This window comes from Plectropomus leopardus, chromosome 2, assembly GCF_008729295.1.
Source record: "Plectropomus leopardus isolate mb chromosome 2, YSFRI_Pleo_2.0, whole genome shotgun sequence".
Lineage (NCBI taxonomy): Eukaryota > Metazoa > Chordata > Actinopteri > Perciformes > Serranidae > Plectropomus > Plectropomus leopardus.
The window spans coordinates 32186672-32214206 of record NC_056464.1 but is presented as its reverse complement, the minus strand read 5'-3'; the positions used below and the strand labels follow the sequence as shown (position 1 = coordinate 32214206).

General features: G+C 37.7%; 1 protein-coding gene across 1 annotated transcript; it reads right to left on the bottom strand.

Annotated features, from left to right (window-relative positions):
• Positions 1-551: 551 nt before the first annotated feature.
• On the bottom strand, positions 552-24512 carry slc2a1b (solute carrier family 2 member 1b). Its single transcript, XM_042508960.1, has 10 exons — positions 24097-24512; positions 11436-11531; positions 4881-5041; positions 3944-4184; positions 3589-3751; positions 3114-3301; positions 2787-2891; positions 1765-1866; positions 1467-1667; positions 552-816 (listed from the first exon to the last, which is right to left on the bottom strand). The coding sequence occupies exons 1-10, from the start codon at positions 24109-24111 to the stop codon at positions 616-618; spliced, it is 1473 nt and encodes a 490-aa protein (XP_042364894.1). The 5' UTR covers positions 24112-24512; the 3' UTR covers positions 552-615.
• Positions 24513-27535: the final 3023 nt, after the last annotated feature.

The following is a 27535-nucleotide window of genomic DNA, read 5'->3' as shown; positions in this document are numbered from 1 at the left end:
GCTTAAAAGGGTTAAAAAGGCACATATAACTTATTCCGTCTCAGTGGGACCGTTTTTTTTTCTTTTTTTAGGAACAGAGCGCCATCTGGTGGGCACAGCTGTGCAGCATCTACAGTGCTCGAGTCTACAGTGATACAGCGTTACAGTATGATGGATAAGTATTTTGCACAGTGAACTGATCTAGAGCTGCAGCACTCCTAAACCAGATAAAAACAAAGTTTATGGTAAGAGGCTACAAAGAACAGAGCAAAAGCACACATCAGTAACATATTCAGTGAAAAAAAGAAAAATTAAAAAAGGCTGGTTGATTGATGCAGACACTTCTTTTTCTTCTTTAAAATATTAAAAACCTTCCCCATCTATCCTTAACTCCCCTCTCCACATGAGGCGACATAGTGCCCATCGAGTTTTTTGTTTCTTTGTGTGACATGAGAGGGGCAGCAGAGGACGTCATGTTGGAGAATCACACAGGGCTGCTCTATGTTTGGTAATGACGCCCGAAATGTGTTGACAGTGTGGAAATTATTCTACCAAAAGATGCGTCTACTTCTAGTTAGTAGACCCTTCTCGTCCCTCCTGGGTCAGAGAAAGAGTTTGTTTAGATGTTGAAATCAGTCAGAGCTGAGAATCTGCTCCCAGGCTGTTGAGCTCCTCTGGTGAGTGCTTTTCTCCTCCGGTGGCGGCCGTCTGGCGGAAGCCAGCAGCGATCTCGTCGAACGTCCGGCCCTTGGTCTCTGGCACTTTGAAGAAGGTGAAGATGAAGAAGAAGAGCAGCAGCACAGTGAAGATGACGAACACGTAAGCGCCGCATGCCTCCTGTGAGGAGAGACAAGAGAGGAGACATTTATTTAGTAGAGTCCTAACCTGAATTAGCGCTCAATAAATCTGAAATCTGAAAATGTGACTTTTTAAAGTACTAATGAACTAATGAAGCCGTGCTCCTGCACAGTCAGAAACACGGTCCTGCAAATATTTCACAATAAAATGATTTCGACATCATACAAATACCATATCATATGTCCATATACATAAAAAAAAACATATTTACCTTTTATGTCTATTTCTGTGTAAGTTTGAGAGCAAAGCAAAATAAATGAACCCCTTAAAGTCCTTGTATGTGTACACATACTTGGCAAACAAAAGTTGATTAGTTCTTAAACATGCCACAATTAATTTCCATGTTTAAGTTTCAATACTTCAAGATTGAACCAGATTTGCAGCAGAAAAGGCAATACAGTTTTTAAAATTCTGAACAAATAGATGAATGACCATTTATTCATGTTTATATTGAGGCACTCCCCTGAAATTCCCCTGAAGATCAACAATTGCTCATAAATTCAACTAAACGTGAGAATTTTATCTCTGTTTGTCTATTTTTTTTTTTTTTTCACGTATGACTTTATAAAATGTTTCATAAACACTAATACTGGATCCAGAAGTTTTCTCTTGTTATTTAATCCACTCACCTGGACATACTGGAAGCCCATTCCCACTATGAAGTTTGCAGTCCAGTTGGAGAGACCAGCCACAGCGATGGCTGAAGGCCTGGGTCCCTGCGAGAACAACTCTGCCACGATGAACCAGGGGATGGGACCCGGTCCGATCTCAAAGAACGCAACAAAGGCGAAGACGGCCACAATGCTCAAATACGACATCCCTTTCACTTCCTGTGAGAAGAGGTAAAAAAGGGGAGGTTAGTTGCCTCTTTTTACTCTGTGGGTTTATTGATAACCACATTGTCTTAAGGATTTAACAGAAACCGACCAGCAGAGCCAGGGCGATAGTCATTAGGACAGCAGACGCGGCCATTCCCAGCAGCCCCAGCAGGTGCAGAGACCGACGTCCTGCACGCTCCACGACAAACAGCTGCAGGGAAAAATAAAGATGAGCGACTGGGTCAGTGCAGTTTTAAAAAATGTACGTAGTTCAATAAAGCTTTTTTACTTGCTGCTCAGTGCACAGGAAGACATGTTACATTTACAGTTTTGGCACAACATACAAGTCTGGTGTTGACATTTGGGTTAAAGGCAGAATCAGTTTATTGTTTATTTGTTAAATGTCCATGTGAAGTATTTCATTTTGGTAGATTTTTATTTGCATGCTTCTTAGATTTTTTTTCTTTTAATTTAGTATTCATATTATTTTATTTATTTTTTTCATTTGACTTTTTTCCATTTAATTTTCATTTTATTATTATTATTATTATTAATGATAGTAATAATTTCCATCATTATGGTTATTGTTATTTAATTATTCATCTTTTTTTATATATTTATTTTTATTGTTTTTTTTCTTTATGATTGAAATACATATTAGTGGCTGAAAATGTTGGCTCCCCCTGCTGGGATGCACTATACTTGTTTCCATGTGTGGTCTTATAATTAACCCCACGTGTAGGGGTTTGTGATATTGTTAAATATACACTCTTAAGAAGAACATCTGCCCCAAAACATCTGTGTGACAATAAAAAATGCTATAATCAGAGTGCTGTCCTGATCTTGACTGCAAACTGTACGTATTTCAATAAAGCTTTTATACTTAATATTAAACTACTATAATTTACAGTTTTGGCACAACATACAAAAGTATCACAAAGTTTGACTGCAAACTAAATTTTGAAATGTGAAGTGAAAGAAAATGAGGAGTTATGTCAAAAAAACAACAATGAAGGATCCTAAAAATGACAATTATCTTAGTGAAAATATCTCTGACTTTGACATGTATGTTTTACTGTATTGTCAAGATGATTTCACTGCAAATTTGTAAAAATTTAATGCCGTACTTACCGACACCACAGTGAAAGCTGTGTTAACTACACCGGCCCCAATGGTAGCGTAGACAGGCTGCTCAACTCCGGCTTTCTCAAAGATTAACGTGGAGTAGTAGAACACCTACAAAGAATGACAACCACAAAGATTGAAAATGAGTTTCCTTTTTTTACACAGTTGACAGGTTGGTTTGTTCGGGATATCTTCTTCTATTTCTGATGTAGCTCACGTGTGAATGTGTACCAAGCATGTCAGAGATGAAGTGATGTCTCTCTGTGGTTTCTGTGTCTTTTGTTCAGAATCTCAGAGTGAACAGTAGGATAATGTCTAAGCCTGGACACTCACAGCGTTGATGCCAGACAGCTGCTGGGAGAGCTGCAGGACGACAGCAATCAGGAGGGGCTGGCGGTAGAGATGTGAGCGGAAAAGCTCCGGGATGGTCACCTTCTTCTCCCTCATCATCTGCCGGCTCTCCTCCTTCATCTCCTGCATGTCAGAGCTCACGTCTGTGGTGCCGCGGAGCTTCTTCAACACTGAAAATATGCAGAGAGAAAGCAGGTTGTTAACTCTACATGCTGCACCTGTTATTATTATTTTAGGATAAAAATATGTCTCTCATGAATCTTTCCTTCTCTAGTTACAGTTTATGTCCATGTCTGTGAAACATGGATGTAAACACATCACACACATTTTCCATCTTGGAAGACCTATCCAATCCACACAGGTTTAATGTGAACAAGATCAATTCAGTGTCTGACCAAATACATCCACTTCAAGCTCTAAGTTCTGTGAGCACTTATGCATGTGTGTGTAAACTCACCAGTCTTGGCCTTGTTCTCTTCGTTTTTGTTGATGAGCAGGAAACGGGGGCTCTCGGGGCAGATGGGCAGCAGGATGCACTGCACAACAGCCGGGATGAAGGTGAAGCCCAAGAGGAGCGGCCACAAGTTGTCATTGCCCATGATCCCCTCCAATCCAAACACCTAAAATCAACCCAGACACACGTCACACATATGAAGCACCTGCAAACCAAAAGCTTCAGCATACGTGTGTAAATAAAAATTACATAGTAGAATGCAAACACACACACAAAAAAACACAATGTTGAACTGTTATATAAACACTAAACCTTATGTGTTACGGTATTAAAATAAAACTACTGGAAAATTACTAACCTGTGCGATGAGAATGCCGAGGACAATACCCAGCTGGTGGAGGGTCCCCAGGGCTCCTCGAAGAGCTGTTGGGGAAACCTCACCCACATACATGGGCACGAAGCCTGTGGAGAGACCGGAGTACAGGCCCACCACAAAACGACCAGCGATCAGCATTTCCCAGGAGCTCGCCATCTTCGAAAAGCCCATCAGAGCGGCTGCTATGAAGGCCAGGATGTTGGCTATGAGCATAGAGTTCCTCCTGTGGGCGACAGAGAACAAGATGATGAAAAAAATGACCTGAAATCATATCTGTAAATTACACTGACACGTTTCAGATTCTTATAGTGTTATCAAAATTGTTAATTCATCTTTATTGCAACTGTAAGTGTTGTTCAAAAATGTTCAATTTAGAAATGCATAACTTCATAATTTATTAATAAATACCTGTAACGATAGTTTGATTCATAAAGGTTAAAATGAGGAATAGACTGACTGAATATGGAAAAACAGACATATTCACTTCTTTGTCTTGAGAAATCTCAGTCTCTTCATCATGTTTTGTAAATGGATCTTTTTTGAACGTACTTGTAGGGAATGTAGGGAAATATTTCGAGGTGTTGTTATTTATAGGTTATTATACGATGATTTCACTGGTGTGGCCCACTTAAGATTAAATTGGACTGTATGTGACCGATGAACTAAAATGATCGAAGAAAAAAAACCTGAAATGTTTGTTTTTTAAAATTGTTCCCTAAAAGATATAAATATATTTAATGTAGTGATAAGTACCTAAAACTCTAAGATTACACTTAACTAACAAACTTTCACTCTAACAATTTCTTTATTTGTTTTTTATAGAGAAAATGTACTCCTCACAGTCTATTTCTTTCAGAGAGGCCCAAGGCTAACATGCTATTGTGACTCTGTGCGACTCAGGATTTTGTTTTCTTTTCACCTTCCAAAGCGGTTGACAAAGAGTCCAACGGAGAAGGAGCCGAAGATGCCACCAACAGAGAAGATGGAGACGGCGATGGACCAGATGGCCGTGAGGGAGCCTTTAGTGATGGGCGTTTCATAGCGATCATACCACGTCTCGTTGATAAACAACTCAATGATCTGCCACAGGGAGAAAAAAAAACGAATCATTAATATTTATTATATATTTTATATGTTCTAAGCAGTTTTCTCTCAATTAAATGGACTAAATCATGTTTTATAATGCATACAACTTGAAAAAAAACAGGATCATCAGTAAAGATGTGGTATTATGTCATAGTGCGAAAGATTTTTGATTGACTGGTATTCATTTATGTGAAATAAAAAAGAAAAGAAAAATAAAACAAAATAACAATAATTAAGATGAATGATAATATTTACAACTCAATGAATAGATTTTAATAACCAACTAAAATTTGTGAACGTATTATTTCCTATCCCTTCTTAGTTCTTAGTTAGTTCCTCAATTAATTTATGAACTTTAGCTATAACATCATATGTACATCCCTGTGAATTTACACACACACACACACACACACACACACACACACACACAAAGTTACATAAGCTCTTAGAAAATCAGATAATGTGCCTTTTGTTTTCCTCTTTCTCGAGCCAAAACACGGCTGTGCATGGCTGAGCTGTTGCTTTGTGACCAGCTGATGGCAGCACCTAGAGATCTTAATGTTTCCCAGTAACCAGGAAGTTCACTGTAAGTTTCAAGTTTCTGTTCCCCTCCCCCTCCTTCCTCCATCCTCATCATGTTGACAAACACGCCCAGTCGAGCTGGTGACAGAGGTCAAGTTGAAGAGGCTGCGTCTGTTTATGTGTGCATCACACTGACACCTCTCATATGATTCAGAAAGGTCACCACCCTGTCTGCAGCCGCCCAGAACTCTGTGACTTCACCAGTATGTCTCTGACCGACCTCCCCCCAGTCACCACCACTTCTCTCGTTACCAGATGCTCTGCTCCAGATCTGTCATGTGCCTCTGCGATAGTGGAACATCACCTATATTTGTATATGTACCAGGGCACTAAATGTACTGGAGCTGCATGTGGAATAAAAACTCAGCAGCTGTCCTTGCCAACTAGTTATGAATAGTGATGCTATAATTTGTTCGGATGGAGGGATACATATAGGTGGAGACTGATACTTTTGACACAAGGCCTGGGTCAAGTCCACTATCAACTTACACCCACAAGACCTTAGTGACATAACAAATAAGTCATCATACACTCTACTGTACCAATAACAGCTTCCTATTAAAACCTGCCTTATTAAGAAGAGCTCTTGCTGATCTCTGTGTTTATATATTTGCAGGCCATGGTGGACTATAACTAAAGTGCATTTATCCACTGTGTTTGAACTGTGTTTAACTCTTTGACATTACTTTTTTGTGCTGCTTTCAGACGTCTTTTACAAGTAACTTTAAGATGTTGTATTTTCCTTGATTTTATGCATTTTATATACTCTATTTTATGCTTATTTTATTAATAATGTCTGTGGATTATATTTTATTTATGTTATTTACCATTTTATAATATGCATCTTATCCCTATTTTATCTTGCTTTTCCTAGTATTATTAAGTGGATTTTATCCATTTAAGGATGCATTCTGTGTATTTTATTCTGATTTTATTTTATTTCTACATGCAGGTTTTATTATATCTTTTTTTGTCTTTTATGTGTTTTGATGTGAAGCACTTGGTGCATTTAATTTCTTTCTTGGCACCTTAGGCTGCATTTCTTGTATGAAAGCTACTATACAAATAAAGTTTATTATTATTATATTATTATTTATTATTATTAAAGCTTTGAACCATCAGAAAATTAGTGCATTTTATTTCAGAAACATGGGGAAAAGGTCAGTGAGCAAATTGGTAATAAATGTTCCACAAGTTTCAAGAAATTAGATGATTTAGAAAATCATTTTTAAAAAGCTGGGGACAAATGTCTAGGGGGAAAAAACAAAAGGGTATATTTATTTTATCAGAATTCATTTCTTTAAATTATACTACATAATTATAATAATTTTAATGCACTTTCCCAGGTAATTTTATTGTTTGTTTGTTTTTTTAACTTTTGTTTAACTGTTTTGTTTGCTAATTCTCAGGAAATAATTTTCTTATACTTTTTACTAATATCCTGCTATTTTTGGGTCATTCTTTTGTTGCTCATTGCTTTCTTCCCATGTTTTTTAAAAAAATCAAGATAATTTGCAGGTTTCAAGGGTTAAAGTGCAATTTAAGGGTACTTATACTTGACTTCAGTGCTTTGGTACTTTTTATCGGCGCTGTGTGGAGCCTGTAGTAGATTGTTTCCAGACATGTGAATTGTTGACCAGATCTCAGAGAATAAATGAATCGAAACAAAATGTGATTAAGTGTTATTATCACACTAAAGCTTAAGTGACACTTTCACTAACTTGAATGTCTGATCTTGCAAAGTTACATAATAATTGTGTGTTCTCTTCGCCAGTCTTACTCTGAATAGACCACGCGGTCCAAACCAGCTGGCTCAAACCACACAATGAAACAAGCTCTCTATTCATGCTGTCAGCAGAGCTGGCTGGCAGCCGAGTCGTCAAGGTGAGCGCTGTATTCAGCACGCACAGAGTGAAAATTAAATTGATTCAAACAAATGAGACAGTCCTTTGATCGAACAAGTAGAAGAATAATTAAGAGTTTGTTGTAGATTTCTGCTCGGTTTTTCTTGTATTTTTAACCACAGGTTCTGATTTTAAATAGGTCCTAAAAATAACATAGCACACAGGAGGCAATATTTTTGCAGCAGTGTTTCAGATGTGTTGCTCCAGGAGGAGCAACTTTTAGAAGTTGTCATGAATAGCAATAAACTCAAGGAAAAGTTGATCTAAGAAAGGTTCAGAAACACTCATGTTTCTAAAATTAAACTCTTATACACAAAACACAGATGACCATTTGGTTAAATTTCCAAACAAGGATATTATGTGCTTTGTGTCCCAGGCTGACGGGCAGCAGCTTGGTCCCTGAAAGAGCATATCTAATCAGAGACGCTCTAACACAGCACTCGGTCTGCGTCACGGGCAGCAGCAGCAGCATCAGTGCAGCTTTTATGACATTCTGGAGCACCGAGGGGAGAGGTGCTGGTGATAATTTAAAGTGCTGTTGCTATATAAAAGCTGTATTTGTAACGCTATAGCCTCTTAAGTGGTCATTAACTAATGACGGATTAAGAGCCAGTGTTGAGTAACAGTTTTTCTGCATGTGATGTTGCTCAGACCTTCAAGAGTGTTTGTGTGTGTGTGTGTGTGTGTGTGTGTGTGTTTGTGTGAGACCTAGGGCCAAGTATTTGGAAAGGGGATAAAGAGCCAGGAGGGCAGGTTCACACTAGCCCAGTGTGTAACAGACCACATATTTACCGCCTCCCTCTCAGTCTGCAGCCCCTCACTCAGCCACTCACAGAGCACTCAGAGCTCCTGAGCCGAGCTGCATGAAGACGAACACGTGCTGTTTTCACGGTGGAGGCAAATCTGTGCTACACATGACTTGTGGAGCCAATAAATATTTTGAAATATCAGTAGCTCTTGATTATGTTTTAGTGACTGCAACTAACAGTAGGTAGCATTATTTTCTAGATTAAATGATTCATTGTTTTGTCAATAAAATTGATAAAAGTAGTAAAACATGCCTGTGTAATTTCCCAAAACCAAGGATGATGTTTTCATCCAGTCAAAAAATCCAAAGCTAAGAAAAAAATCTAAATATCTCATTTAAGAAGCTTAAAACCAGCAAATGTTTGGCTTTTTTTCTTAACAAATAACTAAAGCAATTATCAAAATATCAAAATAGTTGCCAATCAATAATTTGATCATTGTAGCCCCACTTTTCAGCAAGTAAGACCAAACTGCATCTGCAAAGATTATTTAAAGGTCCGGTGTTTAGGATTTAGGGACATCTGTCGTCAGAAAAGGTATATAATGTTTAGAACTACGTTATCATTAGTGTTTAGTCACCTGAAGCTGAGAATAGTTAGTGTTTTCATTTCCTTAGTATGTACATACAGAGCCGGTCCTCTTCCAGAGTCTGCTATGTTGTTTTTTACAGTTGCCCAAAATGTACAAACACTGGCTTTAGATGCTCTCTAGACACTAAATCCTACACATTAGACCTTTAAGTGGTTTTTTTTTGCCAGAAAATGACAAACAGTATCTGGCCCGAGCTTCTTAAATGTGATAATTTGCTGCTTTTGTCTGCTTTATATAACTGTTAACTAAATATCGTTCAGTTTATGAATGTTCATTCAATTAATTAACAATTAAAATAATTTATAGAATAATCAACAATTACATTTTAGTTGCAGCCCTAGACTGACTGAACACATAAATACCAGTTCACAAAACAACACAAAGTCTAACATTGAGCTTCATATGTTTGCACAATTCATGATGATTGCATAGTTTTTTCACAAATGGCTCAAGGCCTAAAATTCCCTCTTTAACATGTGCAGCCCACTTCTGCTCTTTATGACTCAAGACGAAATTAATAAAAGATCATATCTCGACCAAGACTCTCACTTCTGTCTATTTCATGTCAGTAAGTAAATGTATCCTGTCTTTCCCACAACTATTCAGAGAGACAATGGATGAAAGCTGCTCTCATTTACAAAGCATCCGTCACATCAGAGTCCAGCACAGCTTTGACAGTGTGATGACGGTGGACGAGCAGGTGAAAATCAGTCTGTCCTCACCGGAGGAGCGCCACAAACAGCTGCTGCGACTGTAGATCACAGTGACAGTCGGTCTCCAGCGCATCAAGGACTTTGCATATGTCAAAGGTTAACATAAAAGAGCAGGCAGAGCTCTGGCTTGGCGACACACCTGTGACCTGTGGACCGAGCTGTGTAGCCACAGGGTGTGTTCAGACCAACGCAAACTAACCAGACAGAGGTTACTGATGCAATATTGACATTCTCCAGGAAATGAGTTTCTTTAGTGTGCCTGTCTGCTAATAAAACCTACTGTAGATTTAGTCTGCAGGGGGCTTTGCTTTGTTACGGGGATAGGTGACTGTCTAGCTCCTTTATTTCATTTCCTCAGAGTTTTCTCGTCTAGCCTTTCCCAGCCTGCTGCAGGTCAGCAGAGGTCCATTTTTGGGCATGGATACACTCTTTACACAGGAATCACTCAGAGTCTGTTAATACAGATGTCCTTGGGCCTGATAGGCCTGGATGTAGCTATTATTATCTCAACCCTTAACCCCACCCTGGCTCCACTTTCTGTCCTGTTTTCCAATCCAGCAAGTGAATTAACAAGCAGCAGTGGAGCTGGCTCGGCAGGGAGAAGGACATACTGTAAGGAATGACAGCACACAAATGTTACAAACTAGAGCTGGTTGATATGATCTTTGAATAATATTACAGTATTTCTAGACTGCATTGCAATACACAAGAAATATCTTGATATTTTAAAAACTCCTTTTAAACTACTGTATACTCCTAAAATACTGTACGGCAACACAACAGGTAGTATTAAGTTAGATAAAGTACTGCTATGATAAAGTTAAATTAAGTATTGTTATAAGTAAGATAATAAACTACTGATATGACAAAGTTAAATAAAGTACTGTTATGATCAAGTTAAAATACTGTTATAATAAAATTAAATAAATTACTGGTATAATCAAGTTAAACAAAGCACTGTTATAATAAAGCAACGTAAGTACTGTCATGATTAAGGTAAATAAAGTACTGTTACAATTAATTTAAATAAAGTACTGTTACAATTAATTTAAATAAAGTACTGTTATAATTAGAGTTAAATGAAGTTCTTTCATAATACAGTTAAACAAAGAACTGTTACAGTAAAGTTAAACAACGTACTGTTGTAATGAATTTAAATTAGGCACTGTTGCAGTAAAGTTAACTTAAGTACTATTATAATAAAATTAAATATAAAGTAATGTTATAATAGTTAGAGTACTGTTGCAGTGGAGTCAAATAAAGTACTGTTATAATAAAGTTACACAAACATAAAGTTTGATAAAGTACAATTATTCTTTAATTAAATAACATACTGTTGCAATAAACTTGAATTTAGTAATATTATAATAAACTTACATGAAATACTGTCATTATAAAGTTAAATGCAGTCTTGTTAGAATTAGATAAAGTCGATCCTCTGGTGCTTTTATTATCAGGCTGACAGTGTTGATGTTTTTTTGCTGTGAACTTGATGCTTCCCCGACAACAGTTAGCTGTTGATAGTTAGCATAAAGTTGAACTGTTACAGCGGTGCCGTAAAACATGAGAATTTATTCACTGTGAGCAGGAAACAAACTAACAGCGCTCCAGTTTATATTGTGATAATGTTTTCAAGTCTTACTGATGCTCCGAGGTTGCAAACACATCGAGCGTAATTAATATATCACCCTTCTCCGATGCAAACCTATTAATGTTGCATCTTTGTGGGCTAAAACGAACCATAAAATCTCTTTGGTGTTTGAACAACATGCTTGCAGACATTTAACTCACCTTTTGAGGGGCATTGATGACACCAGTGTTGTAGCCAAACTGCAGGGAGCCAATCACAGCTGTCCCCACACTCAACATCAACGGAAACGTTATTTGCTGTAAGACAATAGAGCGGAGGAAGTCATGTTAGTGAAGAGACCAGTCTGACCAGTTTTACATCTTTTCAGCCCAGTGGACAAATGAATTCATTGGTACAAGAGCTGGTATGAGAGCAAATAGTGAGACGAACAGTTGCATCATTTTGCCCATATCCTGGAAAACACACTCCGCTTAATAGAAGTCTCAGGTATATCTGTTTATGAAATTTAAAAAAAGACAACATGTTGCTGTATCGCAGGCTTTTATTTTTAAAACTTGCGGTTGTACTTCAGGCACCCTGGAAATACATGGACTTAAAATGTTCTGTTTGGTCAGCTGCTAACTTTATCCTCACCGCGTGTTCATTTAAAGTATAATGCATTCACTGTCAGAAACATCCTGGAATATCTCAAAGATGTTTAGTATCCGGCCCTGTTAAGCAACACGAAATTTGACGGCTCATAAAAAAGGCACCCTGTGACACCCAAATGAACAAGACAAACAAGGAAGAGATGAAGATATGAGTACATCCACAGCCAACAGTCACACAGACACCTGTTCCCTGAGGCATGTTTACTGAGTTATTTGGGCAACTTCTCCTGAAAAACACTCTCTGTAGGTCTGAGGAGGCCCCACATTTTACTCAACATAGTTATCCAGATATAACTGAATAAACCCGCTTCTTGGAAGAGGTCCAGGTTAGACTCAGGTCTGCCTTTTATTGTCTGTGTTCCTGTTATTACAGAGTTCACTTGATGCTCCACATCAGCAAAGCCCAGTAGATTAGTAGAGATTTTCTTCATACCATAAAGTTAATAAACCAAAGCAAGTATGTCGCTGTCTCTTTTTTCTTTTCAGACAGACAAAAAACAGCCCCTAGCGTCAATTTTAACCTTTCTGTTATCCATGAAATCTTCTATCTCGTCTACTTTCAGTTTGGAAGATGAACTGCTTAAAAAATGACCTGAAAACACAAGAAAAGGTCCCGCACCTACGGCACATTTTCGTATCTGCCGAAAAGTGCACTAACTTCAGATTAAATTTAGAGCGACACAAACAGAAGAGCAGCTGCTCACTATTTCCATCTTTTATATCTCACCATCAGTCATGTCTGGATGAATAACGTTTAGACTTTAGTCTTATGATTCGCACACCAAACCTTTTCCGCAGTGATTCACAGCAGATAGGTTCCTAATGTTTTGGTAACAGAGGATTCGACCTTCACGAGGGAAGATGTCACCTTTCTTTAGGGATCATTGGTAAAATGAGCAAAAATTAAACATATTTTCTAACAGGACACAAACAGTTTGGTTGCAAAGGATCAAACCTGAATACCTTTACTTATTTTAAACTGTAGACCAGCTCAAGTGTAATAAAACAAAATACTGGCAACAGACAGTGTTGACACTGATGACGTGTCTTTGAGCAAGACACTTATCAGTCTATCTCTGCTTGCAGGGCGTTACCTGGAGTCACTTGATTAGGTGCAATTTTTAGATACATTTCATAAAACACTATATTTTTCAGGCCACTGTGGGGCAGCACAAACAGGCTGTGACAACAATAGCAGCATATTAATACCTTCTAAAGTAATGTAAAGCAATGTTTTTTATTAAACCCCCTGGGAGATGTTAGTCCAGTATTTAGTGTCATTCTAACTGTCTATGATTTTCGACAACTCCTGAGGGAAACATTTGGTGTTTTAGCTGTCAAATGCTCAAGTATGTTCACTAGCTGGTCATTAACTTGGTCATTGGTTATGGGCAGCTGATTTATGAGAGCTTTCACTAAAAACATCTGTCTGCTGCATCTGGAAGAGATCCTGTGAGAGCGGTGAGAGTGAACCAAATGACACATGACACCCACAAACCGTTTCACCACATTGGTCCTCCATGAGCCACCATACTGAAGCAAAGAGGATTTCCAGAGTTTCAATTGCACCATTATATTCTAGAGAGGGCAGACATTTGTACACTTTATATTGCTAACATTCAGCAACTCACACCAAAACAATCAATATTGATAAACAGCACTACAAGTAAAAGGAAAAAATATGTAATTTTGGATTTGGGGTGAACTTTAAAGACTTTAATTCCAACCTTGAATCTCTGGAACATTCTTTAAACTTCCACATAATAAAAACAAGCAGTGACCCCCCGCACCCAGATTTCATAAAAAGGACATTCCTCAGAAATTATTTTAAATTACTGTGTTTGCTCTGTAATATCACCAACAGTAATCCTGGTGACAGAGGTAACCTGGGTAACACGAGTCAATGACTTTTTAGGGAGGGGGGGGGCAGAATTCCTCCCCTGCATGTTGAAGAGGGAGGAGAGCTGCAAGATATAAAACTTCTGAGTGTTTTTGGACGCAGTCACTCCAGCGCATTCAGTGGGCCTGGCTAAAGACACTAAAAGACCCTCCTCCGCTTCTGGGCCAATGGGGTCTCTTGTTATGAGGGTCATCAAGTCCTCGCCAGAAATGTATATAAACACAGAAACGTTTCAGTGCCGTGAGCTGGGCTCTTAAAGGAGCCACACTGCCAACAAGGAGACCAACCAGATCTGATGTCATTCTGTTGAGCCACAGCTGATACAAATCGAAAAAGAAACAGCACGAGGTTTTAGTGAACAACTACCAGCTGTTTTTGACTATAAACAGAAAAATCCGGTCTTTCCCTTCTGGGAACAGTCTTCACTGGAGACTTGTTCAAACCCTGCCCCCTCCAGGGAATAGCTGCAATTATTTTCAAAGCTCCCTTTACTGTGGATGTCAAACGAGGGGACAGCAGAGTATGTTTAAGTGAAATCAAGCAACATCTTTACCTTTAACCCAGATACAAGAAGACCTCCCTAAGTCTGGCCTCAGTCCACACATACTGTTTGTATAAGCCAATGAGTTTCAGTCTAACTTAAACTCATCATATTTTGGGACTTTCTTCAGCCACTCCTCTCCTACCTGTCACAGTAAGAACGTGTGTTCGATACTGTTCCTCGTACATGGAAACCATACCCAGCAACATAATACGTGACTTCCTCACTGGAGAAACAATGAAGTCACACCCTCACAAACTATTTTATGACCATAGTCTTCGGTCCTCTTTTTGTTCCCTGGTTCCTCATGTTTAGTAACCTCTGAGGCATGTTTCACTCAGCTGTAGCTTTCTGTTTTGTTTACAGTTGTAAATGGAGTTCTTGTTTGTTTACTTACACATGATGGCTAAGCTGTCCACTCACACGGGCCTGGCATTACACTGCATACCACGCTAATCTACATGTATATATAAAGCTGATTAGGGGAGTTGCAATTCTCTGTTTAGAGAATATTTTTTTTATAAAAGACAAAATAGGATTAAAATTCCCTGAAAAAAAAAATCCTAAAACAGTTCCCAACAAAAGAAATGTGTATAAATAACAGGTTGTGTCCTAAAGAAAGCAAATAATTATCAAAAAGCATGTCAACAGTTTAAACTACATAACTTTTTAATATCAGTTCAAGCTAGATTTTAAGATGGATATTTAATGCTTTGTAGCTAAAGTGACTTTCACACAGCCGTGTGGTAGCTCTACAGTGTGCATCTAATGGTTCTGAACATCGCAGTAGGATGGACAAGATGGAAGAGCTGGTAATATTGATGTCTGAATATCCAGAATAAAAACAGTTATAAGGACACCCAGAAGAAAAACTGGTCCTGCGATAACACTTGAGATGAAGGGTGAATTAAAAAATAAAAAATCATTGCACTGTGGCACAAATAACTGAAGCCTATTTTCTTGGGGAGCCATCTACACGACACCTGGGTAGTTTGCACTTCAGCATGTGATGTTCACTGACGCACCAGCGTGTCATCGCAACTGTTGACTTATGCTAAAGATGTGCTCTCACTTGTTTATGAGTATTTTTCTTGAAGATAACTCCTCCAGAGTTTCAGTTCGACAGAATTAATGCCCCACATATGTCAATTCCTCCACAATTATTTTTGGTCAAACTCTGGCTGCACATATCAAAATTCCTGCACAACTCACCTCTGCTTATAGCAGCTGCCGCCTATAAAAATGCATTGCTTTTTGGTGAAATGCTCTCACAGGTAAGTGTCTGCCTCTCAGTCTGTGAAAGCAGCTGCACAGGGAAAGTTAAGAAAGATTTATGGACATTTTTAGTCATGATGGTACAAAAGGTTTTACTGCTTGTAAAGAGGAAAGTCAATAATCGCTAAGAGAATCAGCCTGTACGCATCTCGGTGACATTTGTTAACATTTTTGCAATTCCACTTTTAATTAAGGATGTTGAAAATGTAAAAAAACAAAACAAAACAAAAAAAAGTACTTGCTTGCTTATTTCTCACCCTGCTCCTGAAAACCAACTTGCCCTCATTTTCCAAACTAAACACATCTGAAAAGTGTCAGATTTCAGCATCAGCACCTGGTATATTGAGATCAAGGGAATCGTGAGTGTAATAAGCCTTCTCTCCTCCCATACCTTCACTTAATGTAAATGCTGGCCGTCCATGAAAAAATTGCCCACTTTGCATGTGAAACTACATGTAAAACATGTTGTGGGAAGGCAGAAAAGGAAATTCTATTTATTCATTGTCCTTTGCACAATAAACACGTTGATAGCGGCTTTGGTTGCTTAGCGCCACAGACTCGACTCGACTGACTTGTATTGGATAAAGACTGAAAGCAGTAAAGACGACTGAGAGAGAGCGCATCAACAAAGCACGCGATGAGAGTAAATCAGCTGAATGGAAAATGAAGATCTGTGCAAACATTTACTGTAAACAGAAACTCGCACTCAACCACGCCACTCTCTCGCTCAATTGCGCAGTAAAATGACTTTATTGGACTACAGACTGTAAAGTATAAAGAGGAAATTAGGAAGGGATTTCTCCAAATTAGGACATCTACAGCTACATAAACAGCTTCCGTAAACCATCACTACTCTATTTATGTTTGAGCCAGGCATCATCCAACATCCCAAACCTCTTAAAACATAAAGTTGATCTCAAATATTAAACAAACTTGAAATAATGATCTTGAGTTCTCTCTTGCTGACCCTAAAAGTATACGCTTAGTTATTAAATGTGACTCTTTTCTCGAGTACATCTACTGTACTGATGCTTCACCACACAGAGAGCCAAACCAGGAAACAGTAACTTCAACTCTGACAAGCTCACAGGGAAGGGACAGTCATTCTTTAAAATATGACAATGTCTTGTTGAAGCTTTTTTCCTTGTTGACGACGAAAAGGAATGTCTACAGGAAATCCACAATGTACAAAAAAAGTCATTGTGTGTGAATGCTGGAGTACAGCTGTTCATCGCTACCACGAAAAACGTTAAAAAATTAGCAGTTCTCTAAAATGTGGGTTATAATCTGGCACTGGTTGAAGAGTTTTTGAGATCCTTAGCTTGAGTTAAAGAACCAATACAACACTCTCAAATACTCACTACACATAAAAGTCCTGTATACAGAACGTCATCTAAGTAAAAATTATCAGCAACACTGAAAATCCTCAGAGTATCAAAGTAAGTGTGCTAGTTATGAAGAAAACTGTTCCCTGTGACTAATACATACATGTGTAAGCACTGTGTTTTATTGTTGTAGTTGGTTGAGGTGGAGCTGGTTTTAATTGCTTTATATACAAAGGCTGCATTCACACCAACTCGGTGTTTCAGCCAACGACAGAAAGCCAAAATCACCATCTCAGCGACAAATTCAAGTTTAGCTAGAAGCTAGTTTAGCTTAAACAAAAAAGAAAAGACAAATATAAAGTTATAATACACAAATGTGTATTTATCTTTTGGACTATTTTGAATTTTTGCTTTTTTGTGAAATGTTTGATAATTCAGGCAATTATTTAAATGAAACCATATGAGAAGTTTAGAGAGGAAATGACTGTAGATGACTCAGACATTTGAAATGTTTGGGTTTTTTTAAACTTTGTTGAATCTTCATCTGAAGAGTAACTATTGACTATAACTGTCAGTGGTGTAAAATAAAAAGCATGAAATTTTCCTCTAAAATGTCATGGAGTAAAAGTACAAAAAAATGCATTGCAAGTTAAAGTGCTTCAAAATTGTACTTAAGTACAGTACTTTAGTAAATGTATTTAGTTACACCCTCTGACAAGTAGTAAAGTCAATGTAGCATCTGGAAGGAAAAATATTTAGGCAAACATCCTGGAGGCGACTCCTAATTTCCACGGAAATTATAAACTGGGTCAATTTCAAGACAGCAGACAACTGGAAGCAATTCTAAACATTTCTCCTCTTGATAACCATCAAAAGCATTTCCCAGTTCACCAATTTCTACCGAACTGTGCAACAGTTTGTGTCTCTGTTGTCGGTAGCAACAGAGGGGCTTTGCAGAGTTTCTTACAAGTTTGTGAATCATCACACTGAGACTCAGCGAGTGTTTCCTCAGAACCGGGTGAGGCTGCGTTTGGTTGTTAAAAAAATAAAAGAAGCAGAAGTAAACTGTAATTCGGCTCAGCTCACTTCCTTCTCACCAGATTGAGCCGGATTCTTGGTGATGGCCTACACTGCTGCCGTCACGTTATTCCACACGTCACCTCAACAGTGTCAGCTTACACAGCTGTGGGGAATCTAATACGTGCCTTGTCCTCACCTACACTCCTGTGAGCACTGTGCAGCTATAAAGCCTCCTCACGCTGAGCGGGACAGTTTACAAACATTTTTAAAGATTTGTTTTAATGCAGATGGATATATTTTCATGCATTAGCACAGATGTTAAAGCAGATACTATGACTAATTTCCCATGTAAAGAGACTGTGTCCCTGCAGCGGACGCAGGTTTGACTCCAACCCTCCAACCCTTTGCTGCATGTCATCCCCTCTCTTTTCTCCTTTAATGCTTAAATATTAATTTCAAAGAAGAAATAAAAAATGAAAATTAAATACAATGGCTTATGCATGCTATCTATCTATCTAGCTAGCTATATACACTTTTTTTAAAACAAGTAATTCATTAATTAATTTGGTGATTGCTATAAGGCTGGGCAACGTGACTAAAATTTTAAAATTTATAAAAATTCATCAGTTGAATATCAATAATTATCACACTGTCAAAAAATGTCAAATCGTTATTCATTTATTTATTTCAAGATTACAGGCAATTTTTTGCATCTAAGTGATGTTGAAGAAACCATTTGGATAATTGTGGTTTAATCTTTTCTTTTCTTTTTTTTTGTCAGAGGGTTCTGGTTAGCATAATAACAGTTGCCAAACAATGTAAAAATAAGAAACAGACAAAACAGACAAAAACAAAACACTCAGCTGTGTTGTCTGATTAATAAAAAAAACATCTACTTTCATAACCAGTTGCCTCAGTTCTATTACTGTTGTTGCTTTTGTGTGTATTATTTGTGTATTATGTGTGTACAGAGACTCTATGGGTGATGTAAATAAATTAGTATTAACTCCACAGCAGAACAACAGCGACGTGTTTCTGTTATTTACCTCAATTTAACATTCTGGTAAAATTCATTCATGTTCATGAGCAGCTCAATTTTTTCAGGGGGAGTATGAAAGGGATCGGTATATTTGCCTATGAAAACCTGCATATCAAACAAGTATATGCAAAACGTCACAGACTTGAATATGTGCCATGTCATTGTGAGGTTCCTGGTATTGCTGGTTATTATTAACCTTTATTTAAACACTGAAGAACAATGAGAAACTTATCTTTTCAATGCTTGACCTGTGAAACATCTCCTAGCTGCTTTAGAGATCATTATTTTAAGGGTGTTTATTTATTTTATTTTTTTGTAAGTGTTGCATATAGTACGAGTAAACAGAAACAGAAAGTGTTAACCCCTTATCTGTCAGGGCCGGCGACACTTTGGCCCGTCAGAGTGAGATCAGATAAGAGTTTATTTACAGTTAGGCTCCATGTTTGGGAACACAAGTGTGGCAAATACAAACAAAAAGATTATTATTTGATTATTTTCATAGAAAAAAGAGACTGCACTTACAGCATGTGGTCTTTAGTAAAGTGTTTTAACCCCAACCCGAGTTCAAATCCCACATGACGGACTGTTACGATGAAAAATAAGAAGGCAAGTTTGTAATAAATAGTTACCGTCAGCCTTCATAGATGCAGTAACCCCCCCCCCACCCCCCCCACACACACACACACACACACACACACACACACACACACACACACACACTCTGCTCCTGCTTGAGAGGAAATAACTCTCCATGTCAGCAGGTGGCAGTAGTTTCTATTCGCTATTAAAAAAGGGAAACTGGAAGAAGAAACTAGCTGGCTAGTTTGCACATTAACAACTCAACCTGATGTTGAAAGAACAAACGATATTAACCGTGCGCTACCAAACAATGACACAAACAATTAGAAACTGTTTTGTAAAGAGCTCAATGGCTGAAAAAAATCATACTTAGTATTACAAGTTTGTTTTAAACCTCACTTCCTCTTGACTTTAGTTGTTTGTTTGCTTTCTTAACTTATGTTTGTCTACTTGTGCACTGAGCTGAACTGCTGATAAGAGCTAACTCTCTAACCAACTGCCTCTGCTGTCTCCAACGCTGATTCAACACGCTGAAAAAAGCTGGTATGCAAGGTCTGAAATTATTTTTTAGACTCAGGGTGGCTGATAGATGAAAAGATCTTCCGACCAAGCCTATGTTTTTATCAGACAAAATGATAAATTGCCTTTTATGATAACAGATAATAATGTATTATGTTGACTACAAACTTCTGAAGCTAAATAACACCACAGCCGCAGCATGTGAATAAGTTGACTCTGGTTAGCAGTGATACAGTGTAACCATCAAGGGCTTTTATAGCCCTCAAAGATTTACTCGACAAATGGGAAATCTACCCGCATTTGGCTTTTGGTGGGTGTACATTTCAGATCCTGCCGGCAAAAGTTGACTAGTGCTAACTGCAACACACTGCTAAAACTATGGTGACAGATACTTAACGATGGCCCAAAATTGACCAATGGCCAAACATTGGCACAGTGTGTCAGGGTAAGGTGTTTGAGTGTTTCATAATTATCAGATTAAGTAATATAACTGCTTAGTTTAGAGGTCAACAAAGTATATTTCCATGTAAATGAACCATACAAAGCTTACCTCTAAGCAGCCTTAATAATCAGTATTTTTTTCAGATTATGCAGCAACACGTCAGACAGTTCAAACTGATTCTTCAGAGCAGTCGATGAGTGGCAATGTTGAGGTGAAAGTATACATTTAGAAGTCAAAGACAAAAGTCAACACCCTGTGTTGATCACTAGATCACTAGAGTGCGCCCAAAGACGTCATCCACTTTCTCAAGAAAGTGAATTAAACATGCACTCTTGCTTGCATGTTCATCTCAATTAAAATCTTCCTAGATCTCTTGATCCCAACTGTAGCAGGAAACTCTCATTAAGCCTCATTAGAACATAACTGACAAGTTACACTATAAGACATACTGAGGGGAACAAGTCATGCAGATGAAAGTAAATCTACTGGACTTTCTTAAGGAGGGCAGGAGCTGGCAGGTGGCTGAAAGGCGATGGATGGAGAGGAATTAAAGGCGTGCAATTAAGTCTGTACAATGTGAGGCCGGTTGTTGGCTCTGGACTCCTAATCAAAATACCTGTGCTGTCAAGTCTGTCAGGAATGAAAAGTTTAGTGGCTGTTTCGTTCAAAACAGAGCAGGTCAACTGTATGCTTGACCCCAATTCCCATTTTCATTCTTTGTTGGAGAAAATAATATTTTTATACAACGTGGGTCAGCAGCTGTTGAGACAGATTTGAGCGCAGCATTTATGCACTTTTGTTTTTAAATATTTTCCACGTAATTACCCTGTTTAAAACATTTGTTAGAAAAGTTATCAAAAAGTAATCAAATGTAGTATGTTATATTACTTGGTTGCTAAAGTCATTAAAACAGTTACAGAAATCATTACATTTTGAACAAGGTAACTAGTAGTTTTGCAACTTATTATATTTCAAAAGTAACCTCCCCAGCACTCCCTGCCTACGTAGATATAAACGGCTCCTTCTTAGTTTCAGGTGATTAAAACAAACCTATCATGTAATATTTGATTTGTGCCAATAAACCCTCCTAAATTCTACACAATTAAACGTGACATTTAGTTATGCAAATTCTCCTGAAGCAAATGCCCCATTCATTAACATGGAAGAAGCCGACTGCGTGGCTTCAACAGGACAACACCTTTGTGGAACAACAGGTGGCTAAACAGGTTTTAATATTTGAGCATCAACACGTCTGAATCTGTGTCACTTAGCAAATCAAACTATGTTCTGCCACTTCCTGCAGTACTTTTTAGTTTTCTAAAAACTTGAAATTTCCACATACGTGACTGCATCTGCACATAACCAAGCACAACAAGCCAGGTATGAAAATCCAGACCACGAGATGTTAATTAGCCCGTGCTAAACTGCCGTTAACTACAGACTCGCAAAAAAAAACAAACACAAAACAGCTCAACACTGCTGGAAGCAACAAAACACAAAAAGGAGGCAGTAAAGCAAACAGCCTGGGAAGGAAAGGGTCAAAGCTTTGACACCCCCGGGGTTGGCAACTGCGTATTCCCCTCGGTGGAGTCTCACTCTCCCTGGAAATCTACTGTGTTGGTGTCATAGTGGGAAAACTGGGAACAGAGAGAACCGTTCCCATCACGTCCACAACAAACCCCCATCCAGCTGAAGGTCCACCAGCACAGTGTGTCTGGTGACAGCTAACCACAGTGTCAGACTGGGCTGCTCCGCTGGGTTTAACTGGTCTGACATCGGAGACCAAATAGGAGAGAGAAGTTTTTGGCGTACGTGCTTCACTGTGCACCACGTCTGTGTGTGTATATCAGTGACCACAAACCACACCAGTACGGAAAGAGTATTAACACCAGATATGTCATGTTTGCTTTCTGAGTATCACAGTCTATAACTGGGACTGAGATGGAGATGAGGTTAGTGGTTGTTTAGATCAAAGTACGAAAATGATGCTGTGTCAACCACTGGAGAGATATTGCAAATGTTCATACATGCTCTTACGGTGTGTCTTTGATGCTCAGCAACTTAAAAATTATATAAGGTATTTTCTTGCGATTGTTTAATGTAATAAAACTGCACATCACAAGTTTTCAGGGTCTGAGAAGTTTTTAAATGTCTTTAAATGTTTTGTCCAGCCAACAGTCCCAAACCAAAAGCACAGGCTGAAATAGTTAATTGATTTGTTGATTGTACGACTGCACAATACCAACAAAAATCTAAAAATAAATTTATTTAATTATATTTGATATACTTAGTTAACTGTTAATAGTGCCCTTACTCAGTACAGTGCAATTTAGCAATTACTTGTACACTACTTATTTCTTTATTCTGCTACTTTATATTCTGCTAATTCTAACAATTTCAGAGGGAAATATTGAACTTTTTTTCCACATTTTATATGCAGTATGTATTTACATAACAACCTATGATCTGCTAACAGTGTATTAGCTTCACCTTCACCAGCTACTACCTAGCTTTAGTAATAATGATTTGATCGAGCTGAAACAATTAGTCAATTAATCGATTAATTAATTTTGGGAATAGAAAATTTTCAAGCAAAAAATGCATAACATAAGCTTCTCAAAATGTGTGGATTTCTGCTTTTCTTTTTCTCAAATAATAAAAAAATAAATAAATATATAATAAATGACTGTGGATCAAATTGTCACTTTAGAATCCGATAACTATTTTTGTAGACGATATTAAAATTGATTAACTAAGAAAATATGCAGATTAATCGATCCTACAATTAATTTATGACATACTAATGCAACATTGACAGAGAATATCCTGGTGCATAAAATGGTATTTGGAGTGGATTTTGCTGATACTTCTGTTCTTTTTCATACGTGAATTATTTATTTTTTTACGTTTAGTGGAGTATGCTGTTATAATGATACTTTTACTTGAGTAATACTGCGTCCTACTAACACACAGCTATATCATGGTCTTATAAAAGACTCTTGGGTATAAATAGCTCCTATCAAACTTTAGTCACGTAGCCCTCTTTCACAAGAACAGCCAGCCTTTACTCCAGTCTGCAGTGACATAATGCTGCATCACACACACGGGGAGCACGCTGACAACGCGCGAGACACCACAAAGCCTTCAATACCTCACGTGAGCTCACATTTACCCGAAAAAGATGGATTTTTATGTGGATTTATAAGAAAAATAACTCTAATAAAGCTACTTGAGGTTTCTATTCGGAGCAGATGCGTAGTAGACTGCTTTAGTTTATAAACAAAGGAGAGAAAATGGTCTTTTAAACAGGCTTTTCGGGACTAAACAACACTATTTAGTAGCACAGCGGGGTAATAACTACACAATAGATAAACAGGCTTTGAGCTGCATCATGAGTCTCCGTCACGGCACATGTGGAAATGCCTCATGGGTAAAAATACTGTGAACTCAGTGAACTCGGACACACTGACAGCACGCATCTAACAAAGCAACCCAACTGGTTTTGCCGGACTTAAAAGCCTATTGTAGTAAAAAATAATAAATAAATAAAATAAGTCACAGATATATTTACCTTTCCCGAGTCCATGGCTGCGCAGGGAGGGAAATATTCTTTGTCTTCTTTTTCTTTTGTTAAAGTTGACACGATGGAGAAACTTCCTCGGGGTCTCCCGGTGGGTTTCGCTCAGCACTCAGTCATCTCAGAGGGTTTTTTTGCTCCGGTGAAATAACTTCAAACTAAAGTTGAGTGTTTTTAAGGATAAAAACTTTAAATATTTCGTGTGTCTCTCTGTTTAAAAGCCCAGCAGCTTGAGTTTTTGTCGCCCCGCGTCGTCTGGTTTCACAGCTCCAGCTTTAATTCACCTCCAGCCTCACGGATGTAAAGTCTTCCAGGATGTCGGAGCTCAGCAGCTGGAGGAGGAGAAGGAGAGAAGTACAGCCTTGTACGGTTTTATGGAAACGGCTCTTTGCACACCGGAGCCGGGTTACGCTTCATATATTGTAGCTGACGCAATTTTTTTTGGTGGGGTGTGTCCACACTCGAGGCCCATCCTTCTAAACAGCCAATGAGAGCGCGCGGTGGCTTTACATCATTGGCAAGCTGTGGCGCAAATATGCAGGTCTTTTACTTACTAAAGAAAAGCAGCAATTTAAAAACACGTTGTTAGAAGTGAACGTTTTTCACTCATACTCTTTCCTAACAATAAGTACAGTATTAGCTATATCCACTTCAATTACCAATAGTTACTGAAGTATTTTGCTACTTTGGAGAAGAGTGACGCCTGCATTATGGACTGTTATTATATATTATTTATTATATGCATAAAATTGACATAACCAACCATTACATGTATGTATGTATATCAATTGAATATGTATTTCTTTGCACTATAGGTACTATTTGAATTGTGTAAAATTGTATAACTTATGGAAACACTTAACTCTACCATAGATATGTATTTAGATAGATAGATAGATAGATAGATAGATAGATAGATAGATAGATAGATAGATAGAAAGGGTGGACAGATTATCGGCCTGGCTTATTATTGGGGCCAATATTTGGCATTTTGCCAATTATCTGTATCAGCATTTATTTTAATGATCGCCCCATTTAACAGATTAAAAAGTGCAAAGCAAGTTTCAGCACTGGAGGAAATTTTACATTACATTTAGTTTTTTTAAATATTGAAAGAAAGATTTTCATTTTTATTGTAAATACATATCAGTTTCAAATATCAGTTATCAGTCTCATTAGTTACTAATAATCAGTATCGGTCCAGAAAAACCTATATTGGTTGACCTCTGATAGATAGATAGATAGATAGATAGATAGATAGATAGATAGATAGATAGATAGATAGATAGATGTATAAGCTAATAAACAATTAGAGAATATGGCAATTTGTCGAATGTCAAATAAATAAAAGAAGAAAGAAGAAAAATATTTAAGCCTACCACTGAAACTTTGTGGAATACAAGGGTGACATTGGAGAAAACTGAAAAACTCCACAGTATGAGTATGTCTCAAAAGTGCACTTAAATGCCAGTTATACAGTTTACAGACATTTGGTTTACTATCATATATGACAAAAGCATCAGATTCACACATTAGCGAAGATGGAACCTGTGAATTGGTTTGGTATTTTTCCTTGAGAAAAAAAAACAAAACCTTAAATTATTAGTTTTATTTAATAATTTTTAATAATTCATTTTTGAAAATAATACATTTTGATCTCTTTGGCTTGGATTTATCTAAAAATCTGCAAATATACAAGGGCAGTCCTTCTTGTCTTCACTAAACAGTAAAGTTAAGTCTCCCGATACTGAGACTTTACAACCTGGCAACCCAAAACATGTTTAATTAATGGTTTATATCTAATCTAAGTGATTTATTAACCATTAACCATTACTTGCAACTTAAAAACCGCTTATATGGGGTGTTCTTTTCGAAAGTTGTACCAATTTTGATATTGCAATATCACAATTATATATATATATATATATATATAAAGTTTCTCAAAAATCTATTGGGAAGCAGCTTGTGGATAAAATTATCAGACAAGAATGTTTGTTTTTGGTTAAGCCAGTAACAGCATGGTATATGTCATTATATCAACCCAACCCTGATTTAATCTGACGATTGTCAGAGTTTTTCAAATACAGTATGTAAAAAAAAAAAAAAATGTGTCAAATGTGTTACCCAGCCCTAGATATAACCCAAGGAGTTTCTGTTTCTTGATCATTACACCAAAATTTTAAAGATACAGATTGGTAAAAAATTGTATTCTTATTCTGTATATTCTTATTACTGTGTTGCTGTCCACTTGATCTTACATGCACCATCTGTTTGGTTTCCTCCAGTTCTCAGCCTTTCTAACAATGACTTATTGAAAACATCCACGTGTGATCTAATGATCTTCAGCGTGTCGGTGATACGACATGTCTGCCCTCCATTCAACCCCTCTGCTGTGATCTGGCATGTTTGTTACCAAAGGGCTTGAAAAAACAAATTTCCAAAATGAAAACTACGCTCTGCCTTTTGTTTGGGTTTGAGGGGAGGTGTCCGGTCCGAGTGGATGTAAAAGAAATTAAGAAAATAATTAAGGGAAATGCACATGTTTGCACAGTGCATGAAAGCTCTGAGAAGAGGGAGGGTAACGGGCAGAATTTGTCAAAAAATTTGTTCCCCTTCGTATTTTATCTTCTGCCTTTGAAACCTTGGGAAAACAATAACAGGGAAACGCTGAAGAAAGGTCAAATGTGAGCCATGAAGGGACGGCACTGGTTTTCCAACAAAGTGTCTTAAATGACGAATTGGAAAAAAAAAAAACACAGTAACAACTTTTATTTTTGTCCTAAACACGTGTCACAACAACGTTTCCAGGAGTTAATGTCATCATAACATTTCCTCCATTTTTGTCATGCATTTGCAGGAATTGTAAAGAAGTCTTGTTTCCATTGAGGGGAAGAAACTAAAATGCAAAAATTTCAAAACTTTTTTTTTTTTTAAACACTCAAACCAAATTTATGTGCTTAAGCTGAAATGAGGGCGTGCAAAAACTAAAAATTCTCATTATTCTCCTCCCATAACGACCACAACAATAAAGACGAGCTGATAACATCACCTTACAGATGATGCACGTGCCTTTTTTTTAACACGTAGTGGCTGAAGCATTTTGAAATGGAAGGAAAATAATCATGATGGCAAAAGAGGAAGAGCGCCGAAGGGACATCGTGGGGAAAAATGACACATTATGGAACGGTTTGTTTATGTTTGCCAATCCTTTGAAAGCCCAACGAAAACAATAACAGACATTTTTCTGAGACAAAGACCTGGGCGAATGTTCTGAGGGAGAGTATTGTGCACTAAATCAAACGTGCAGGATGCCAGCCACAAGGAGTCCCAGTTTTGTTTGGACAAAGCCTTTGCATAAAATTATATAATGTTGGAAACGTTTCTACACTGCATAACGCATGGAAAATTGTTTTCCGTGTTCACAGAGGAATCC